This window comes from Micromys minutus (assembly GCF_963924665.1).
Source record: "Micromys minutus genome assembly, chromosome: 1".
Lineage (NCBI taxonomy): Eukaryota > Metazoa > Chordata > Mammalia > Rodentia > Muridae > Micromys > Micromys minutus.
The window spans coordinates 99,592,619-99,606,034 of NC_137969.1; the positions used below are offsets into that span (position 1 = coordinate 99,592,619).

General features: G+C 38.1%; 1 protein-coding gene across 5 annotated transcripts in view; it reads left to right on the forward strand.

Moving 5' to 3' along the window:
- The window catches only part of UIMC1 (ubiquitin interaction motif containing 1), a 67,347-nt gene that overhangs the window by 29,610 nt on the left and 24,321 nt on the right, over nucleotides 1-13,416 (forward strand). For all 5 annotated transcript variants that reach the window (XR_013975225.1, XM_080924722.1, XM_080924724.1 and 2 more), the window contains 2 exons: nucleotides 1,298-1,383; nucleotides 9,347-9,423. Coding sequence is in view for 4 of the 5 variants with exons in the window: in XM_080924722.1 (XP_080780848.1) it covers nucleotides 1,298-1,383; nucleotides 9,347-9,423 (163 nt within the window). In the remaining variant the exon portion in view is untranslated. The remainder of the gene's footprint in view (nucleotides 1-1,297; nucleotides 1,384-9,346; nucleotides 9,424-13,416) is intronic.

A 13,416-nucleotide genomic window follows, 5' to 3' on the forward strand; every position in this document is an offset into this window, starting at 1 on the left:
CTTTTGCTATATGAGTCCCAGGGATGGAACTTAGATTGTCAGGCTTGATACCAAATACCTTTACCCTGAATTATCTTGCTGGCCCATTGCTGCTGTATTTTAGTCCATAGTATTGTTCAACTTTGATTTGTCATGACTACATTCCAGTTGTACAACTTTAATTATAGATTTAGTTTTCCTCCCTTTTACCTACTTCTTTCCTTCCCTTTATTTTATATGTCATTATTTATTGGAATCATAGAGGGAATAACAAACCTGTTTAGGGTATTGATAACATGTTTAAAACCCCTGAAAACTTTATTGATTAGTCAAAGAGCTTCATAGCCAAGGCATTTTCTCAGAAAGTCACTTAAGGTAGCATTACTTGCTTTCTTCATGGAACTCACTATGTAGACACAGAAATCTGTTTGTCTCTGCCTCCCAAATGCTAGCATTAATGTACCATTATACCTGGGTTATTATTTTGTTTTGAGGCAGGGTCTCTACTTAGCTCTGGCTATCCAGGAGCTTGGTATGTAGACAAGGCTGGCCTTGAGCTCCCAGGTATCTACCTGCCTCTGTTTTCTAGCATAGCATAAAATTCATGGGCTACTATGGCCACCTTTGTTTTATTCTTATTAATTGTTAAGTGATAGTTTGGAAGATTGTTTTTTTTGTTGTTGTTGTTTTGTTTTTTAAGAGGAAGAAACGTGGACTGAGAACAGTTGGTTGGAACTGATTGCCATGCAAACATGAGGATCTAAATTCCATCTCCAGAACCCATGTTCAAAAAGGCTGGGTGTGGTGGCTGGAGAGTGGGAGACAGGGGAATGGATAGCATGGGGCTAACCATCCAGCTTAGTCAGTGAGGTCAGTGAGGGAGGCTGTTTTAAGAAAAAAAAGGTGCTTGTCACCACCTAGAAGGAGAACCTGAATTTGATCCTCAGAACCCACATGGTGGAAAGTGAGAACTGACTCTTGCAGCTTCACATGTGCACCAGAGATGTGTGTACCTCTTCCATCAAAGATAAATAGATGTAAAACAAACAAAAAAACCAACAAAATCCAAGGTGGATATGGCTCAATGTGGTCGTGTATGCCTTAATCTCAGAAGAGGATCTCTGTGAACTGGGGCCAGCCTGGTCTTCATATAGTGAGACAAACAAGCAAACAACCCAAGGCAGATAGAGCTTCTGAGGAATGGCATCCAAGATTGACCTCTGGCTTCCTCATGTACATGTAAGCATGTACTAAATAAAGAACGAAGGAAGAAGAAATAAGTTCACCTGTATTCAGGATGTTTTCTGTATTTTTACAGTCTCCTCAAGGTCTGTTTGTTGAAGAAACTTCTGAAGAAGGTCTGAAGAGTTCTGAAGGAGACGACTCTGTGCCTGCCTCACAAAGGTGAGGTTGTATTTTGCTGTGGGTCTCAGGTCTCATCCTATGGTATAAGGGTAAGGAAGAAGAGCCTCTTGAAAGAGACTATATATACATGGAAAACTTGCCAGGAACTTTTATCTCCTTTATACGCTGAGATTGGAAATCATTTTTAGCTGTAAGTTTGCAAATGTGTATCTTAGAAGCCTAAAATATTAAGCCTGGAAGAAACCATAAAGGTTTTTTACCCACTCTAGTCATCTTAGCATAAACCTCACAGTTTATTACTTGGCTGTTCACTAATCTATCCTAGCTTCCTAGACTGTTTCTTTATGGCTTGTCTTCCTTTCTTTGTTCGTTTTTTTTTTTTTTTTTTCCTGGTTATGTTATGTTTTTCTTTCAGATTAGCATACAGAACAATAGGTTTCATGTCGTCTTCCATTGTTTTCCTTCACTTGCCTTCCTCAATTGCTCACTGTCCTCTCTGTGTCACCTCTCCTGTCCAGATATTTCCTCTTTCTTCTGGTTAGTCCATAATTTTCTTTCTCTCTTTTTTCTTTCTCCTTTTGGTTTTTGGAGACAGGATTTTTCTGTGTAGGCTTGGCTATCCTGGAACTCAGTCTATGGACTTGAACTCACAGAGATCTGCCTGCCTGCCTCTGTTCTCCCCTCTCTTAAGTAAGGTCTCTTCCCCCTCATAATCCCCTTACTTGTTTCATGATTACAAATATACACTATATATATTTATTACATAATAGATTTATATACTATGTATGTAAACCTAGGTTTTGTATAGTAGAACATATATGGTCTTTACTTTTTTTCTGAGTCTGGCTTATTTTGTTTGTGATTTTGCATCCATTTTTTCCTGCAAATGTTATGATTTCATTTTTTTATAGCTGTACAGCATTCCATTGTGTGTATGAACCTTGTTTATCCATTCACTGATGGAAATCTAGGTTTATTCCATTTCTTGGTTATTGTGATTAATATGACTTTAAACACAGATATGCAAGTATGTCTATGGTATAATGTAGCTGGATTGTATGGTATTTCTCTTGTCTCTCTTTTTCTCTCTGTCTCTTCTCTCCTTTTCTTTCCCTCCCTTTTCATTTGTCTGTCTGTCATGGAACCTCCATACTGATAGTGGCTATAAGATTTAACCCTCCCACGTCCTTACCAGCATTTGTTATTTGCTTTTTTGGTAGCCATTCTGGCTAGAGTGAGATAGAATTGAAAATTGTCCTGTCCTCTTCTCTTTTTTTTCTTTTTCTTTTCTACTTACCTCTGGCTGTTTTGGTACTTACTGTGTAGACCAGGCTAACCTTGAACTCACAGAGATCTACCTGCCTCTGCCTCCCAAGTTCTGGGAAAAAAGGCATACATAGCCATGCCCAATAAATATTCCTTTTTAATATGTAGTGACTTTTTATGTCTTCTGATTAATTTTGGTATGAAGTCTACTTTATCAAATATCAGAATAGCTCTTCCAGCCTTGTATTGGTTTCTGACTGATTGGAGTTTTCCATCTCTTGGCTTTTCCTTGAGACAACAACAGAAGTTTGGAATAAGTCAGACAGTCTGTGTTTCTTTGGTGAATTGAGACCATTTTATATTTAAAGTTATTATAGTGAGATATTTATTGATTCTATAATTTTGTTGGTTGTTTTGAGGTTGGTTGGATTGCTGTTTGTTCTTGCTTCCTTATTAGTATCACCGGTTAGCTGGTTTATACTGTTGGATATAATGGGTATTTCCTAGAACTCCTTTGTTTAGTCATTTCTCTCCTAGGATTTTTTTCTTTCCTGTTCTTGTAGTTGAGACTGCTTTTCTTCTTCTTTTTTTTAAAAATTTTTTTTTAATTTAAATTTTTTTTTTATTTTTTGCTTTTCTTCTTTGTGCATAGTATTCATTTGAATATCTTCTGCAGTGCCAGCTTGATGGCCACCAACTGCCTTAGTTTGTACTTTCCTTGAAATGCTATTATTTTTCTTCAATTATATTTACTTATATTAACTTTCAGAAGATGCCTTTGCTGGGTGTAACATCCTTGGGGGTCAGTCAGTGCTTAGAATATATCTTTCCATGTTCCCTTAGCTTTGAACAGTGCTAGTGAGAGATCAATACTGTTCTGAAGGTTTTGCTTTTGTAGGTGAGTTGGTGTTTTTCCTTTACTGTTTTGAATATTGTTTTTTTGCTTTGAATTTTTTCATGTGTGTGTATGTATTCATGCTTTGCATGTGTGTGGGTGTGTGTGTATGGAAGCCCAGGAGGAATGTATAACATCTTTCTTGATTACTCTTCCACCTTACTCTCTGAGGCAGAGTGTCGCAGTTCAACCCAGAGCCTGCCAGTGTGGTTTGCCTTGCTAGTCAGCTAGCTCTGGGTCTCCTGTTTCTGCCTTCTGAGACTGGAACTGCAGGTCACTGCCACCCCCTGGGAGCATTTAAGTGGATTTCTGTGGATCTGAACTCTGGTTCTTAGGCTTGTATGTCTTTAATGTCTATGTCATTTCCTCAGCCCTACATTGTATGTTTGACTTCATGATTATAACATGCTGTACAGAGGTTTTTCTCTGAACATGTCAATGTTATAAATGACTCTTGCTTCAAACAGAATACTTATTTCTTTGAAAAGGTTTGGGAAATTTTCTGCTGTAGTTTTATTGAATAGTTTATGCTTTTAGTGTTCATACCAGCTGTGACTTTTTTTTCCTTGTTTTTCGAGACAGGGTCTCACTTCACTATGTACCTCTAGTCCTCCCGAAACTCACTGTAGATCAGGCTGCCTTCATATTCACAGAGATCCACTTGCCTCTGCTTCCCTAGTGCTGGGACTAAAGGCTTAGCCTGCCTTGTCTGGTTATCCCAGGATTCTTAGATGTTATGGAAATGCTCATATATTATTTTTTTCCCACTAGTAATTGAATGTAGCATTTGTTTCACCTTGTCCTCTACCCTTGATACTCTTTCTTCTGCTTAGTCAATTCTATTGGCAGTGTTCTCCAATTACATCAGTTGTTATTTTATTGTATGCGCGTATGCCTACGATCCTCTGAAATTGTGATGGTCTCAAGCTGTGTGGATGCTGGGACCCCAACCCAGTGCTCTGAAGGAGCAGTACGTACACCTAACTACTGAGCCATCTCTCCAGCACCTCTACTTTGATTTTTGTCCATTAAACTTTTCAGTTCCTTCCTTCTTTTCTCACTTTTCTTCCTTTCCTTTCTCTCCCTTGCTTCTTCCTTTACTTTTTTGCTCCCTTTCAAAAAATTCTCAATTTCTTTTCCTAATTTTTCTTCTATGTTTATTTGTCATGTTAGATCATAAGTCATTTTTACCAGAAAATATTTGAAAGCTTCATGTGCGTTTTACTTATTTTGGTGCTTTTGAGTTCTGTAGTTGAGAATTATGGTCTTTTAGAGGAGTTGTGTTGCCCTGACTGTATTTCTTGCATTTCATTGTTGTGATTTATGTATATGTTGGTCTGGCTAGCTCATCAGGATTTTTGGATGTAGATCTTCTTACTTAGCAGCCTACTCTTGAAGGGAGGAAACACACTGCTATAGCAGCAATAATATCAAACTATATTAGATATAGAAATACACAAAATCAATTACAGCTCATTAATATATTAAAGTACCATTCTGCTGTGGAACATGGCATGAGGTTAAACACTCTTTAAAGAAAGTGTGGAATAGCAAATAAGTGATATAAAAGGAGACTGGGGGAGGGGAGGAAAGTGGGGAGCAAAGTTAAATAAATAAAACGAAGAAGAAATGAAGTAAAGTAGGGCTGGAGAGATGGCTCAGTGGTTAAGAGCACTGACTACTCTTCCAAAGGTCCGGAGTTTAACTCCCAACAACCACATGGTGTCTCACAACTATCTGTGATGGGATCTGATGCCCTCTTCTGGTGTGTTTGAAGACAGCGACAGTGTACTCATATAAATAAAATAATAAAAAAAGACATGAAATATAGAAAAATTTGGGGGGAGGGAAGAGACAAGAGCAAGAGAGTAAGAAAGAAAGCATCACTAAATAGAAAAGTTCAAAAGCAAAATTTAAGAAATATAGGATGGGGAATAAAAAAATAAGAATATAAGAGTATTAAAAGTCAGTAAGATAAACTCAGCACATAAAAGGGGATAAAGAAGGAATCATTGGGGGAAAAGAGTGAAAAAGAAAGCTGGGTCATACTGGTACATACTTTAAATCCTAGCTCTTCCCAGGAGGCCAGCCTGGTCTACATAATGAGTTCCATAATAGTTAGGGCTGCACAATGAGATCCTGTCTTAAGAAAAGAAACTAGGGAAAAATTTTTCCCTAAATGAAAAAAAAAAAAGGGTAAATAAATTAGATAAATGTTTGAAGAGAAATAACAAGTAAAAACATTTAAAAATATTTAACTATAATACTCCCAACCCCAAATAAAAGGGAAAAAAAGTCCTTTACTTGAGTAACAGAGACAGGAGGATTTTGGTGAGTTTGAGTCCAGCCTGGTCTACATAGTGAGTTTTAGGACATCTAGGCCTATGTAGAGATATCCTATCTCAAAAAGCAAAGCAAAACAGGAAAAGTCCTGGATAATAGGGATGAAGGTACTTGGTCCCCAAGCTTGATGACCTGAGTTTGATCCCAGACTGTGATGGAAGGAGAGTACTAACTCAAAAAAACACTGTCCTCTGATCCCCATGCCTGTGCATGTCTATATGCACACACACACACACACACACACACACACACACACACAAGTAATACAGTGGGAAATGTAAAGTCCCTTTAAACATGTAGGGGAAAAGTCACACATAAATACAAAACAAAAATGTAAGTACAGAGAAAGAAGAGAAGATGAACTGCAGTGGCTCTTTTTGAGTCCTTGAATAGTGCTTATGGAGTCAGGAGGACTGTGGATGGTGATGTGTCTTTCCTTTGGTTGACGTTGTTACAGTCTGTATTGCCATCTTCCAGAGCTCTCTTCACAACCATTTTCTTTCTTTGCATGTCAGGGTTGTTAGCTTTGCATTCGGTGGGCTGGGCAGAGTTTCTCATTCTCTTTAGCCTGCCTATATTGTATCTTCTTGAGTGGCTGTTTTTCTAAGGAGTGTCTCCCAAGTGGGTCGGGAGTATGGAAATCATATCATAGCACTGAAATTGGTTTAGGCAAAAGGCCTGCTTTCATATTTTCAAGGTCTCCTGTATACTAATCTCCCTGCTAGAGAGATGTCTTTTTGGGTGTCATTGCACCCCAGGAACTTCAGAGTTCTTGGGCTTAACAGTAATGAATTTAGGTAGATAGGTGATTGGAAAGTTTGGTCTGCTATGGCCTAAGGCTCAGTAAAACATAGAGCTATTAAACATAGAGCATTCTTGTTGATGAGATCTGTTCCTAACCATTGAGCATGGATGGGGTTGTCTGTCCTTATACATGATCCAGTCTAAGCCAGTCTCATGTTGCCTTGACCCTTGGCCAGAGTCCAGACCTGCTGCTGTCCACAACTGTTTTTAAGAGGTTTCCCTGTCTAAGGGTTTGTGGAAGACCAAACTGAGGTTTCCTAGCTTGTGGATTGTTCTTGACCTCAGGCCCTAGGGTAGTTCAGTTTTCTGGGTTTTTTGTTTGTTTGTTTGTTTGTTTGTTTTTTAATGTGTATGAGTGTTGTAGCTGCATATAAATTTGTGTCTGGTACCCTTGGATGTCAGAAGAACCCATCAAATTCCCAGACATTTGTGAACTGTCATCTGGGTGCTGAGGATTGAACCTAGGATCTTAGGAGGAACAGCCAGTGCTCTTAACCAGTGAGCCACCTTTCCATCCTCAGTTCAGTTTTTTAAAAGCTAATGTGCTCAGATTGATGTGCACTTGGTATGCCTTTGTTCTTGTTCTTTTCCAATATGCTTTCATTTACTTGGAAGATTTTCAAAGCTTTTTCCCTCTATCTTTTTTTTTGGCACAGTCTGATTTTTCTTATTCTGATGGTTTCCTTTACTGGCTTCCACAGAGACAGCCATATTACTGGTCTGCTTATGCACTTACTATGCACTTATAATGTGCATTTCCAAAATTTTAAAAAAGATTTATTTATTTTTATACATTTGAATACACTGTTGTTGACTTCAGACACACCAGAAGAAGGCATCAGATCCCATTACAGATGATTGTGAGCCACCATGTGGTTGCTGGGAGTTGAACTCAGGACCTCTGGAAGAGCAGTCAGTGTTCTTAACCTCCGAGCCATCTCTCCAGCCCACCAAATCTTATTTCTTTTTTTAATGATTGATTTATCTTTATTTTATGTGCATTGGTCTTTGTTTGCATATATGTCTGTGTGAGGACATCAGATCCCCACAAGCTGATATTACAGACAGTTGTGAGCTGCCATGTGGTTGCTGGAAATTGAACTCAGATCCTTTTAAAGAGCAAGCGGTACTCTTAACTGCTGAGCTATCTCTGAGCTTTGCAAATACTATTTTTTAAGCCTGTGTATTATTCCGGCCACACAACTTCTGTACCACCTTTACTCAACCCTTTGCCATTGTGTCTGGTTAGTGTCTTATATGATACTTTATTTGCTTGCATACTTCTTCCATTCTTGATGAATTGATGGAGTTTTATCTTCCAATGTTTTTTCTTTAATAATAGATAATGGCTAATTGGTTATTAACTGGGTTAGGTTTCTAGCTACTTAAGTTTGGGGGATTTCTTAAGAGCTGATCAAGTGACTGTCATCTCATATGAAGTTTAAGCTCCAATTACTATTATTGTAATTTAGGTAGTGGTCTTTATTAAGCTTTTGGTGGATAGTATTAGGTATTTGTACCTATGCTAAAGAATATAATAATAGTTTGATTCTTTTGCTGTTAAGATGCTTTTGGAAATGTTTTTAACTGGAGTTGGTCTTCTGCTCCCTGAGGCCTTTCTGTTTTATTGTGGTGAGCCTGTGCAGAACAGATGTAGGTTTTAATAAATGATTACACACTTTGTCACCAGGAGAGAGTTGAAATCACATACAATGTGGTTTGACTTCAAATTGATTAGCTCATTTTATAGATGTCAGCAAATTGTCTTGCGATAGACTTTTTGAATAGAACCCTAATGTTACATGTAGTGTAAACTGCGTCTAGCTTGGGTTTATAACAAATGTTCTGAAATGTTTAATTTAGAGGGAGAAATCACTTGTGGTTTCCTGTCATAGTTTAGTTATTTATCATGAGTCTCAGTGATGGCTGGTCTCTCTTCTCTGTGGCTCTTGGTTGATGTGGGGATTTGTGTTTTTAAGTGTCTTCTTGCATACTTGATCAAACTAATCATAAAACTCTGTGAAGCATGAGGGGACTATTTCAGATGCTCAGATCTCTCAGCCATGTGTTCTGGTGTCAGGAAGAGATCACACTCCATGAACAAACAGGCAGGAAAAACCAGAAGGTTGGATAGGGAAGCCATTCATAATTAAGGTTTTCCCAGAAGAGATATTCAACTTGTGTGGGCAGACTTTTGCTGTAGGATAGTTTGGGATTTTATTTTTGTTGCTTAGAAAGCTGTATCTCAAGATAAAGAGGAACTTTAATGTGAGGTGAGGAAAAGGTGCTGTGCTGTCAGGAGGGCCTCCATGTTCTCTGCGCTTATGTCTTTTCTCTTCACAAGGCTGTGACTGGCACCCAGACTGCAAACACCTTTGACATTTTACACTGTTGTGTAGTTTTGGTCTTCTCTGACAGTTACCAGTAGTCCTTACCCTTTGATCTTCTGTTGTAAAGACAGTAAAAGAGAGCTTCTTCTCATTTATCAATGTCACTGGATCCAAAGTTGAAAGCATGCTTATTTCCTGTTTCTGGCTACTTGCACTATGGATGCCTTGCTTTCTGGTTGTGACACTGTACAGAATATATCTGCTTAGTTGTAGATGTTTAAAGGCTCCACCATTGCTTGTGGACCTGTGCTCTGCATGGTCCATGAACATGAGGAGTTCACTTGTCATTTGATTTTGTTTTCAGCATTGCAGCTTTGACCAGTAAGAGACGTTTAGTTCTTATGCCAGAAATTTCTGCAGAAGAAATCACTGTTTGCCCTGGTGAGTACCCCAGGGCTTTACTGAACTCTGATATTTCTTAACTACTTTTTTATTCCTATTAAGTTTCTGACTATTTAAACCATTCTCAGAAGGATTATATATGATTTATGTGTGTATGTGTTTATCACTACATATAAGTTCATATATTTGTTTCTAGTGGACAAATACAGGTTCTGATTATCAACCTTAATTTCTGCCTAGGGGTAATTTGGTTTTGAAATTAATATGGCTCTTTGCTTGCTTGTCTACTATGTGATCTGAAGAAGCAACAAAAAAAAAATCAAGAATAATTGTTACTTATCAGTCATTTCAGAGCCAAGGGGGCTTAAATGTTTAATCTATGTGTTTTCAAAATGTTGGACCATTCTCAGGTCACCTTCATTATTAAGCATTACCCTTTACCAGTTAGTTAGTTTTGATATGAGTTATGAGTTTAGGAACTGAATTTTCATGACTGGAATAGTTTTAATCATAGACAAGACCTGGTTAAATGCTTTAGTTTGTAATGATAAAGATGGAAGTATATATCTTGATTAGCCATCGGACATATTAACCGAGAGTTTCATGTGGATGGACTTCTGTCAGTAGAAGAGTGTAACATGAACTAAGAGAGCCACTATCTAAGGGAGCTCTGATGAGTCACTGTATAGTCTGAAGAACTGTTTTGCTAAGTGAACTACTTTCATTCTCTAAGGTATTTGTTTAGTTTATCTTTCTTTTTGGTTTTAAAAGAAGACTCCATTGTATTTATCAGGAATGTCATTCATATGGGGTTAAAGGAAATACCTACTGATATTTAAACTGGAAAATAAGTACTGTATAAATGTTACTTCAAGTCATATTTGGTTTCCTTTAGAACATATATAGCCTGTCAGGGTATTCATAGTTTTCTTATTTTAATTTCTTTCCATTTTTTCCACAAAGGCTAAAACTTAGTTAACATGTACTCTAGGAAAAATCCTATAAATACTTTAAAACACTTGGCAGCCTATCAAAAAGGTTTTTATTGTTTTAAGAATGTAAGTAATGTTGTTTTTTAATCAAAGTGGTTTCTTAATACACTTGAAATGTGTTTGGATTATTGCCTAATGATACCTACTAAAAGACTCCATTACCAAAGCACTCTGATTTTGGCTAGGGCACTTAAGAACGTGGTGTTGTCTTTGTAAAAAGAAAACTTTGTCCCCTTCATTGTGTGGAACTGATGGATTTTGCCATCCTCCTGGGAAGTCAGTCTACCTGTTCGAGATGATGGCATATGATGTCATTGGGGCATCTTTCAGGAACAACCTGCAAATACAATGATCATGAAACTTAGTGAATAGATTTTAATTTTTACATGTGTGTAAGGGGTTTGGGATAGGCGATAAAACTAAAAAGGGGATCATGGAAGGACAAAAAGATTTCTAAGGAAAAATAAGGTACTAGAATACACATGGCCTGAAAGGCAAAGAAGACTACCTGGGGAATGAAGGGTAGGGGTAGCAGAGGAGAAGGATGAGAAGGGAGTGAAGGAGGAGGGTCATAAAAACAAGTATGTATGAAATGTAATCATGAAAGCCATTGTTTTGTATGCTAATTAAAAAGTAAAAGAAAGTCCTAGGGGCTGGAGACATGGCTCGCAGTACTGTCTACTCTTTCAGAGAACCCAGATTTGAATCCAACATCCACATGGAAGGGGTTTAGGTTAGCAGACCATTGAATTTAGTCGTAAGCTAATGATAAAAAGTCACAATCATATAAGTTACCTAACCTTAGCACTGTTTGTTCATATACAGTGTTCTACCAACATGCATATCTGCGCCACGTGTATGCAGTTCCCATGGAGGCCAGAGGAGGGCACCGGATCTCCTGGAACTGTTGTTATAAATAGTTGTGACATGGGTGCTGGGAATTAAATCCAGGTCCTCAGGAAGAGCAACCAGTGCTCTGAACTACTAAGCCATCTATCCAGCCTCAAGATATACTTTGACTCACAGTTTCAGGGGCGTTAGTCAGGAGTTGCTTATTCCCCTGTACTGGAGCAGGACATAATCTTGGTGGGCATGCGTGGCAGAGAAGCTTCTTTACCTCATGTTGTATAAGAAGCGGTGAAAAGATAAATAACAGGAAGATTTGAACAAGATTTATGTCCCTAAGGACATAGGTTAGTGGCTGATAGTTTTCAGTCAGGCTTCTTTGTTTCTTTCTTCCCTTTATCACCTGATAAAGCCATAATTGTGACATTCCAATAGGTTACCCCATTCATTGGGTCAGAGCCTTCATGATTTAATTATCTGTGGAAATGCTGCCACACACACACCCATCTGTGCCCTTTAATCTCTAGGTTTCTCATTCCGTCAAGTTGACAAGGAAAGTTAACTGTCACAGCATGCTACCAGCATTGTTTCTGGGGCACCAAGACTCTTCAGTGTTTTCATAGTTAGACCATCCATCAGTTTGTTCTTTCTATTCCTGAGTAGTCTGTGGTGAGTGGTTAGCTTTGAACAATGTATTTGGTGATAAGCCCTTTCAGGGAAATTGAACACAGATGATTTTTGCAGTTTTTCGGCCTTCTTCCACCAAAGTAGATAAAGTGTGTGTCCAGTTTTCAAATATAGTTAATACTGTAAGTATAATTAGTCCTTTAATCATTTTGAAGATAGTTTAGAATTATATAGGTTGTTTATTTGCCCAGTGTTGGCTATTCATTTTATGTGTGAAGCATGAAAGTGTCAGAAGTGTAGAACTTACAGGGCTAACCTTCTGAGATGGAATTTTTTTTTTATCTTAGTTATGCTTATGATAGGGAAATATTGGAGGTAGAGAGATGGCTTAGAGGTCAAGAGCACCGACTGCTTTTTCAGAGGATCTGGGCTCACCCAGATGAGTACCCACACAGTGGCTTATAGTCATCTGTGATGACAGTTCTAGAGGATCCAGTGCTCTCTTCCAGCCTCTGTGGCCAACAGGCACGCATATATACAGACAAACATAAAAAAAGAAAATAAATTTTAAAACATTTTTTTAAAGGAAAGGAAATACCATAGACCTCTATAAACATCAGACACGTGTTTCTCAGAGTATCGAAGGTTGAGGAGTCTAAGATCAAGGCTGGACAGATTCAGTGTCTAGTAAGAACCCAGCTCCTCATTCATATGCGCGCCCTCTCACTGTGTCCTCACATGGAGAAAGCATGAGAGCCCTCTCTAGTGTTCTGATGTAAAGGCACCCAGCCATTGTTTTCATTCCTTCACTTTTATGTCCTCCCATTTCCCATTACCATTATCTGATGTCATCGTTCATTCAAATGGGACATAGGCACTGAGTTTGTAACATTTCTTTACCAGATCTATTGTCATTTAAAATATAATTATCATTCACTTCTTATATTGATAGGTGTCTAGAACTTGTAGTTATCAAACTTAAATTTTTTTTATTAAATTACCAAACCTCCCCCAGCTTTTTTTTCTTTAAGATTAGTAAATATTTTAGGCTAGATATTTTGTAAAAGCTACTCATCTCTGTTTTACTGCAAAAGCAGCCATGGACAATACATAGATGAATGAATATGGCTTTGTTCCAATAAGGCCTTACTTACAAAACCGGGCAGCTAGCCAGATTGGGCCCAGAAGGTATGAGTAGTTGCTGCTCCTGATCTACACTGTGTCTTTGAGTTAGTAGTAGCTAGTACAATGCCTGGGACTTGTTATTCCATTAACATTTGCTGAACTAGTAGATGGTGCTGCTTAAAGAACATATTAAAGAATGGCATATCTTTTTAAAACTTTTTGTTTATTTTTTCTCTTTTAGATTTATTTATTTTACATATGTGAGTACGCTGTGTCTGTCTTCAGACACACCAGAAGAGGGCATCAGGTCCCATTACAGATGGTTGTGAGCCACCATGTGGTTGATAGGAATTGAACTCAGGACCTCTGGAAGAGCAGCCAGTGCTCTTAACCATTGAGCCATCTCTCCAGCTCCATGGCATATATTTGTAATGAATGCATA